Source organism: the organism of the source record quoted next, unplaced genomic scaffold, assembly GCF_019419815.1.
Source record: "Pyrus x bretschneideri cultivar Hongxiangsu unplaced genomic scaffold, Pyrus_bretschneideri_v1 Contig32, whole genome shotgun sequence".
NCBI lineage: Eukaryota > Viridiplantae > Streptophyta > Magnoliopsida > Rosales > Rosaceae > Pyrus > Pyrus x bretschneideri.
The window spans coordinates 85,078-94,701 of NW_025999635.1; the positions used below are offsets into that span (position 1 = coordinate 85,078).

At 37.2% G+C, this 9,624-nt stretch overlaps 1 protein-coding gene across 1 annotated transcript; it reads right to left on the bottom strand.

Annotated features, from left to right (window-relative positions):
• Positions 1-269: 269 nt before the first annotated feature.
• On the bottom strand, positions 270-3,625 carry LOC103958404 (ACT domain-containing protein ACR10). Its single transcript, XM_048590637.1, has 6 exons — positions 3,291-3,625; positions 2,660-2,881; positions 1,800-1,905; positions 1,334-1,670; positions 893-1,177; positions 270-762 (listed from the first exon to the last, which is right to left on the bottom strand). The coding sequence occupies exons 1-6, from the start codon at positions 3,442-3,444 to the stop codon at positions 625-627; spliced, it is 1,242 nt and encodes a 413-aa protein (XP_048446594.1). The 5' UTR covers positions 3,445-3,625; the 3' UTR covers positions 270-624.
• Between the last annotated feature and the right edge of the window lie 5,999 nt (positions 3,626-9,624).

A 9,624-nucleotide genomic window follows, 5' to 3' on the forward strand; every position in this document is an offset into this window, starting at 1 on the left:
AATTAGTCATTTTATCGACAAAATTAGCACACGAGAGACAAATAGTGTGTGAATTTAACTTTTTTTGGCTGTAGAATATAGAGAACTTTTTATGGTTCCGTCCCCTATTTCATTTTCGTATTAGGTCGACTTTCAAGACTTTGAAGCAAAATCTGAACCCAAACACAAATCAGTCGTCTAGCCGTGCAAGAATGGTGCACGCCATCGACGAAGACCTGCTCTTGCCGGCGGGTTTGCCTGGACTCTAAAACTCAACCAACTTAAGATAATAACCCCAAACCACTCCTCAAATTCGATCTTCTACCAACAAATCAAATTCTGATATAGTCTACAGTGAAAGATTAGTGAGAGACATCGTAAAGAATGGCGATGAACAGGATGAAATATCGAAACATTCGTCACGTAAACATGCCAGAAGAGATGAGATTGCCAAGTTTCTTTCATAAGCAATGCAAGTTAAGATGGAGGCACGGAGGTTATGCAACAGATTGGCTCTTTATTATGCGCGTACTGATTTACCAGTTTGCATCTTGCCGTGGTAGAACTAGAAACTCGATGCTTAAGAAAATATGCTGTACACTGCACAATTATGAAAGCCGGCAACAACTAAATTCGGCATCCAATCTATTCCCATCCCATCAACTTGTTTCTTACACTTTCCTCAATTTTGTTCCTTGGCACTGGAGAACCAACTCCTTCATCTAGCAGGATTCTGTATACTTCCCACTCTCGATCCCGGATCATGTGTCTGCCTATCTTGACCTGAAATAATGAAAGCACATTGAATCGTAGAATGAGTATCAAACTAAAGAGGAAATCATTCGTCTAAGCTGGCCGAAAGGAAATTACAACGAATGCATAAGAAAATTGTAAGATTGGTTGGGGGCAGTACAGAAAATATGCGTGTTTTTAGAACTTTGAGGGCGAGTGTGATATCATAAAAGACAAGAGGACGGCCCCTGCCAGACAACTCAACGGGGTTAGCAACCAGCAGCTCAGTGTCAGGACCACGGCTCACCACAGCCACTCTAAGAGGATGCAGAAGCTCCATTCTCAAGCGGGAAGATAATGCATTTTGCTTGTTCGGGTCAACAATCTTCTTCCCATCTGCTTGCATTATGAACAAGTCTAACTCACAATTTCCTCTTGGGTTAGCACAGAATCGTCCATAACGAACCTGACATTAAGCAAGAATATTCAATAGAATCATCTCTTTAAAATAACGATAAATCACCTTCGTTATCTACTAAATAATGGTAAAGTCAAATGACAAAAGAACCTTTGGAGAGAGAGAGATTAAAAAAATCTACAAAACCTACAATTAAAGATGTACCTGAATATTGTAATCCTTCAGGGTTCTCATGATGTCATATATGAGACCCTTATGATCTTGGCAGAAGATTTGAACAAGTGTGTGAGATGGGCTAAGGTGATTGTCTACGGTTACTGAAACGGGGTTGGAGGCAACAGATCTGCTTAGGCGTCCGTTGGGCAGCTCTAAGCTGAACATTTCTTCGGTAATAGCAGAAGGAAGATACGGAGAACCCTGTAAACACGCTGTAACTTCTGATCCGGCCAACTCAATTTCGCAACTCAACAAAGCATTGCATAAAACAGCCTTCAGAGAATCAATCGTTTCATCTTGTCTTCTTTTTGTATGAAGAATTTCTCTGATTGAAACGGGAGAAAAGAACAATAATATTCACCATATTCTAGAGGAGTGAAACGACAAAAGTAAAAGCGGAAATGATGCACAGTTATTATTTATTGAAAGGGAAGCAATGTTAAGAATGACAAACCTAGTATCTGTAATGAAGAAAAGGTCCATTACTCTCCCATCGGGGGTAGTCGATACCTTCACACTGTTTATAGTGAGCTCCAGCTCACAGAGAACCTCAGTGACATCTATTAGATAAAACCGTATTAATGTAAATCCGAAACAAATTATATGACTCCATACAGTACATTTCCCACTCAATTATTGAGATAATTCAAAAGTGTAGGAAGCACTTGGTAAATGAAGAGTCAATAAAGACAGAATCAAACAACTTATAGACTGATTAGCCAAAAGGTAAGCAAAATTAACTTTCTTCCAACAGGTAACTCATAGGACATTTAGTACCATAGGTGAAAGAAAAGGATCCCTTATTTGATTTCTTAAAACGAAACAAAAACAGAAATAGTGTTTTCATTTTTGCCATACAATGTTACGGAAATAGGGATCATACCGTTAAGAGTTCACATGTCTTCCTTTCCATATTAACACACCAAAAAGAATAATATCTACACTTGTACGAATCTGTCATAAATTATATTCCTCGGTAATTCGTATCCATTCTGAACAAGGGAAAGGAAAATGACGGATTCTCTTGCCTTTTACACAACACTGCTAAGTATGGGAACTCATAATATCAATCGTTGGAGATCATCGCCTTCCTATTTCATCACGTAAACAATTGATAATCACCGATAAAAGATAGTCAAAACTTCATCTAATTCAAACGCTTACTAGTTGGAGAGTTCAGACAAATCACCGAGAAAGATATTCAGTAACTGCACTATTTCTAAGCAAATTAAGCTCGAGGGTAACGCTTACGAAGTTTCAAGAGAACAACTACTAATGCAATTGACATTCTTTGTAATGAAGGCTTAGCATTACCATGCAATAGTCCGTCCCGTTCATAAGAACACCAGAACTTCAAAAGGAACACATCCGGTGGCTTAGGCTGCTGGTTTTCGGGCCGGTAATAGAATATTCCAGAAGTCGAAAAATACGATGGACACGCTGCCAACAGTCTCTTTGTCAACAAATTCCACCTTGTGCTTGGTTTCCCCACCACCCAAAACACTATGTAGCACCATTTCCCATCTGTTGAAACATCTGCTCCACAAAATAATCATATCGGTCACAAAAAATTTCATAAAAAATATGAATAAAAACCCAAGTACAAATTACTACTTAATTTTAATAAGCTTGATGAAGAATGACACATTTCCAGATTTACTTGAAATGAACTTTAGACAGATTTCCACAAGAAAAAAAAAGAAAAAAAAAAAAAAAAAAAAAAAACCAATATTTATTTCTCTCTGAATCTTTATATCCAACCCAAGATTTCTCAGGCATTTCCAGATCCAAACAGTAAAAAAAAAAAAAAAAAAAAAAAAAAAAATTACACTGCCAACCATATTTCTAGTTAAAAATTCCAAAACCCACCTCCCAACAACTCTGAAAAATTAAAAATAAATAAATCAAACAAAAAGAATACATAAAGCAAACAATAAATCCTCACCTCCCCTGCAAATGCTGAGGCCAAACAGTAATATAACTCTGCACAAATCACATTCCAACCCAGTCTTGTCAGGACAATTCACAGTGATGACAGTGGGCTCCCCAGCCTTCTCCGCCTGGTTAATTACCACAACGTCCTCGTGCAAAATCCCCATAGCTTCGATTTCAGCTGCTCTGCTTTTCCAAGCTCTCGGGAAACGGATGAAGTGAGAGCGCCCGAATGGCTTCCAGTTCGGTATCTTCGGATTCTCTCTGTTGCTTACCGGGTGTAAACGGATTGGAGATTCCTCCGCTCTGCTTTTCTTTTCTCGGCACTTTCTCAGCTTCTCGTCCTTCGCTTTATGTACTGTTTGGACAGTGAGAAGATTAGGAAAGTATTTAAAAGACTAAAGCACGTGTGTGATTAGGTCGTGAGCCAATTAGTGTGGACCACGTCGTCGTTGCTTCAACAGGATTAACTGTTGCTTTACAGTTAAATAGGATTAATTTTGTAATTAATGAATTATCGTAACGATATGACAATTCATTATCTCAAAGATTAGAGGAGATGATGTCCTAAATTGAGATTAAGAGTCAAGATTATTCAATTGGTCAATTGGGCTTACTTTCTTTTTTGGTCAATTGGGCTTTAATTTATTTTTTAATTTTTTTAAATAAACGATATAATCTATAGTGAAAGAAGAGGTGATAGGCTTAGCATCATAATGGGCTAGCAATAATGTAGTTCAAATTCGGCTTTGGCGAGAATTGAATCTAAGATTTCTCACTTACAAATGAAGAAGAATACCATCAGAACGTAATACCATTTGTAGGCTTGTACCGACCTACCACGGTGGCATTTCGAACAGTGCTCCACCGCTTAAGGATGTTGGAGGAGGAGAGGGAAAGCGGGGTGAATGCAAATTCGATCCAGACAAGGTTGCAGTAAGAGTTGCCAATTTTACCACTATACCAATATAACATTAGATAGTGCTATTCATACACTTTATTTTACCTCCCACACATTTATGTTAATTTTCGTCCATTGATCTTTTTTCAATTCATTCGAGTGGTCAGAAATTGAGAATGATGCGTGAGAAGTAAAAATAGATGTATGGATAGCATCACCTATAACATTTTGTGCTAGACTGACATCGGTGCGTAGTTGATGTGTCTATTAACATCGGGTCAATCTCAACTGACACATAAGGTGCTAAAAGAATGTTCCTGCATATATAGATTCAAACACAATGCTAATGCAACTTGTTTTATAAATGCAGTCGGGTTGAATGCCATGTTCATGCAAACTTACATCGGCGGTGTTTCGTGCCCCCTTATATGTTTCAAGAAATGGGTGAACCACGGTGGTTTACTTGTGGGGTATGGCGTCAAGGGCTACTCTGTTCTCAGGTTTGGCAACAAGAGCGACGGGGAGAACACGGTTTTTACCGTTTGTGCCGTGGCCACGCCATGTCCGGCATGAACTCAACGGTGTCTGCGGTTGTCACTAGTACTCGACCATCGTAGCCAAGAGGCTGAAATTCTCACCTCCTATATATTTCCATACTCGCATGCTTAAGTTTCCCCACTTCATAAATAATCTTGCATCTGTGGGACTGAGGTGAGATAGCTTAGGTATTACCTTACCTATATATCTCCAGCAATTTTTTTGGGAAAGTTTGATCCTGTACATTTCAGGGTCCTTGTTGAGTCTGGAAAGTTGAAACAAAACGGGTTAATGACATTGAATAAATATGATTGACTTTGTTTTCTAGTTTTGAATACAAGTTTTTAAGATAGGATCTGGCACGAAGCGAACAAAAATTCAATTATTCACTGACGAATTCCTTCGAATACTTGGTAAGTTTGTTGTCGTCAGCTAAATTAAATTGCGTATACGTCAACAAATATCAGCATATACCGAAAGATCTGATGAGTGATATAGAGAGAAATTGTGAAGTGTTGTCGATAAACGTAACATGCATCACATCAAACATTTAGTAGATACAAAAAAGACTTGTACTAAACATCCAGAGAATTTTCAGAAGACTTGTACGTGTGTAATTTCGAAATCTCAATGGTACTGAGATCACCTCTTTATTTTCATTTGACCTTGGCAAGAAGTACACACGCGTATATTCAATGAATTTGTGGCACTGTATATTTAACGATTATAGTGTGTTAAAGGATTGTAGTATAACTTTTACAAAACAAAGGGTATTATAGGTATCGAAAATGTAGAATTTTTGTAGTTAATGTACGGTACTCTTCAATAAAATATGGGTACCGGTACCTTCTAATTCCAAAGTCGGTCCAAGCATAATAACACCTGTGTAGTGATAAACTTATATTTATATATATTTTATATCAAATTTACTTGTCTTTTCTTAGTTAGTTCCTTATATTTTTGAGTTATTTACTTTGTTTATGTGTTTTGTAGGATTTGTCAAGTAAAGAAAAGAAAAATAACACAAGTGGAATTTTAAGTAACAAATTCGTCAAAACTGCCTGTGCAGGTCAGCTGACTTTGGAAGCAAGTTGCAGACAGCTCAGAATGAATTAGAGAATGAGCCTTATATGTTTGGAAAGTTACGGATGTCTATTTTCTGGAGCATTTCGCAGATTGTTAATATCATTTTTCTAGAAGAAGTTATGACCGTTTTAACACTGAAAGGTTACCAAGAGGCTGAGCAGTTTGTAACTGACAAGAAAGCATTGAAAGCAATAAATCCAATAAAACTAGCAGCCAAAACTGATGCAACCAAGAACAAGCCAGCTGACACCTATTCAAATATTAGAGAAAATGGAAAATTAAGTGGGAGTAATGGGCATAAAGGCTGCCCAAAGAGTTACAATTGTTTTAGCATTTCCTCTCACTTATTGTCATCACTAAATGGCTGTTAGTGAGGTGAGTTATGGAGAAAAAAGTGTGGCAGCACAAAAGAAGAAAAGGGTTGCAGGTTGCAGTGGCAAAGAGTGGAAAAAAAGGTGGAAAGAAAGGGTGGAAAGAAAGAGTAGAAAAAAAGTGTGAAAAAAAGATAGAAAAAAAGGAAGGAAAGCAAGGAAAAAAGGCAAGGCTGCTGCGTTGGGGAAGGAAGGAAAGGAAGGAGGAAATCTTGGCATTCTCTTATTTCGGTTTTATCTTCTCAAACTCATGTCTTTCTTTTGGTTTAATTTGAGAATTATGTGTAACTAATTTTTAGTAGTTAGGGGCTGTTTTGAAGCCCCGAATATGATTGCAAGTTTGTTATGACATTTCATTTGAATTACTTTTATGAATGGATGAAAATTGATTCACTACTTGTCTCATTGATGAATTCTTTATGTGTTTTCTACGGATGCATACTTAGTAAGCATATCTAGGACTCTAATGTTATGAATATGTGTGTGTCTGCCCTTGTCGAATGAGGACCTACATATGTTATAGAGTAGTACTTGTTAATCGCGATTAACATGTGAACCAATTTCTAGGATAAGTCTAGTACTTACGATGCCTTGTGATGACTCAAACTCTTTTCGTTCTTAATGATTTCTACTTGTTAAATCTATGAACACACCATTCGAGATTGCATGTTAAGGACTAAGTTAAGTTGAAAACGCCATTCTCTTAACATACTACATAAGAAAGAGTAATAGGTTGAGTTCTAACATTAAGCCAACTTGAGCATCTTCATCCAAAAATGAAAGGAATTTGAATGAAACGTAACATGTTTGCATGATTATTTGGTGGTGGATATCAATTCCCCTAACTCGTTTTTTCTTAATTTGTGAACTACTTAGAAATCTGTTTCTGTTCTGTTTTTGTTCGATTTAATTTAAATAGCAAATCAACTCCAAAAATTCCAAACATTTGTGTGATTGTAGCTCTGTCTGTCTAGTGTTTGCATATAAAATTTCGTAGACTTTAGATAAGTGTAAGTCGATCTAATAATTATTTCTCGGTGGCTGGCCAGTAGGGGCAGCAGCCCAGTTTTTGTGACATTTTAAGTAGTTAGATAAAATAATCTTCTGTGGGAAAGACCTTATTTTCATATGCTACAATTGACAAATCTTAGTGTTAATAAGGAAAATCAATAGGACATTTGTGTGCTACTTTGTGGTGTGCTTTTAATTCTATCAAATTTTTGGCACCATGTCGCGGGGATTGTTATTTCGAATTACTTATTTTTCTATTGTTTTCTTTTCTTGTCTAATTAGTGTTTTTGTTTTTGTTTTTATTTCAGGTACTCTTCGTAGCATATGCGTACTCGAAGGTCTAAGAGCATTGATCTAGCTTCCTACGATCTTGAGGTTGAACGAACACTTCGAAAGCTTCGAGGAACAATCAAGCAGAAGCGTGCATTGGTGTCTTTACCACCATCTTCTCCACCACATTTGAGTTCAGAAGAGGAGGAAGAACCATAATAAGGCATGGCTGATAACCGTACTTTGAGGGAGTTGGCAACACCTAATACGAATCAACAACCATTGTGCATCACATATCCAAATGCAGAAGGAGGATTTAAGCTTAAGTCCAGCATAATTCACTACTTGCCTAAGTTCCATGGCTTCTCAACAGAGGATGCCAACAAGCATCTCATGGAGTTTCATTTGGCATGCTCGGGAATGAGACTAGCCAATATGGATGAGGAGCAAGTCAAGTTGAGGGTATTCCCATTTACATTAGAAGCTAAGGCAAAGGAGTGGCTTTGCAATTTACCTCCGAGATCAATGAACACATGGAACCAGGTGAAGCAAGCATTCTTGAAGAAATATTTTCCGGGCACAAAAAGCTGCAAGCATAAGGAAAGACATATGTGCAATCCGACAACAACATTGAGAGCCCTTTGGACTTGGGCGGCCTAGGGGGCAACATAGAACCTTTTTTTGAACTTCCACTTGCCATTTCTACATACAAATAATAAAAGAAATGATACTAATTAAAATGTTATTTAAAATAATCTAACAAAATCAAATGAAATAAATAAAATTACCTTTCTCAACTTCTTCACAAAGCTTCATCTCCTCAATAGTTGGCTCATGATGTAATGCAACATGAATAGACCTAAGCCAATTTTGAGTACATATCAAAGCCTCCACTATTTTTGGACTTAAAGAACTTCGATATGGATCAATTATCCGTCCACTTGTACTAAAGGAGGATTCCAAACCAATGGTTGATACGGGAATAGCTAAGATCTCTCTTGCAACACGTGCCAAAATAGGGTATTTAGAAACCCCATTCACCCTCATCCAATTCAATATATCAAAGTTCTCCTCTTCTTCTCCTTCATTAGGATCGGAAAGATACTTGTCGACATCATTATGCACAACCCAAGCTCTCTTTGCTTTTCTCATTTCACTTTTTTCTTTTAACTTTCTTTCTATTTCGGTCATGCTTGATGAAGAGTCTCCACTTGTTGTTTGAGAACTACCACCACTACTCATACTTTGTTGTGCACTAAAAGACATATCTTCATGAATCTTGTAAAGATCAATCAACAAGTCCTTCACCCCATTTGTGGCATTTTCAACTTTTTCTTCATCCTCACCAAATTGTATCTCAAAATAAGCAACAACTTTCTCTAATTTGTGGTGAGGATCAGGCACAAGTGCAATAAAAAGATATTGATTCATGTCCTCAATTGAACCCCAATACTTGTCATATTTTTCTTGCATCAACATAGAGATCATAAACAAAAGTTCATCATCTTTATTTTCATGCAAGAGACTTTTGATTTTAAACAAATCACCAAAAGTAGTATGAACAGTTGGAGTATTAGAATAACATACTTTTAAAGTGACTTCATAAAAAGGTCTAAAAAAGATTACAAATATCCCCGCCTCACTCCAATCATCCATCGAAGGTGGTCCCTCCCTCATATTATCATGATTCTCTTTAACAAAGTACGAAGGGTAATGACCATTATCTACTTTTAATTTATCAAAAGCCATCTTGAACTTTAAAGCCAATTCCAACATTAAAAATGTGGAATTCCACCTAGTAGGGACATCCAAAATCACAAGCCCTTTGCTCTCTATTCTCACTTTCTCAACACACCTTTTAAAGCTTTCTAACCTTTGAGGGGAAGATCTTACATACCTAACCACATTACGAATGCTTTGTATAGCCGTATTCAACAATTTTATCCCATCATTCACAACCAAATTGAGGATATGAGCAACACACCTCATATGCAAATATTTTCCATCATGCAAGACTAAATTAGGAATCTCCCACCCACTTATTCAGTGTACCAAGTCTCTTAGGCCGGAATCATTTGCAGAAGCATTGTCAACCGTAATAGTTAACACCTTCTCTATACCCCACTCCACTAAACATTCCTCCGAAAGTTGAGCAATGGATTCTCCTTTAT

Bases quoted from the DNA above. Each gene is read 5' to 3' on its own strand.
- LOC103958404 (XM_048590637.1), bottom strand. From the start codon at position 3,444: ATGGGGATTTTGCACGAGGACGTTGTGGTAATTAACCAGGCGGAGAAG. The intron at 1,671-1,799 runs GTTTGTCATTCT...CGTTTCAATCAG, and splicing joins TTCTTCATTACAGATACTAG to AGAAATTCTTCATACAAAAA. The intron at 763-892 runs GTACTGCCCCCA...TCATTATTTCAG, and splicing joins TAAAAACACGCATATTTTCT to GTCAAGATAGGCAGACACAT.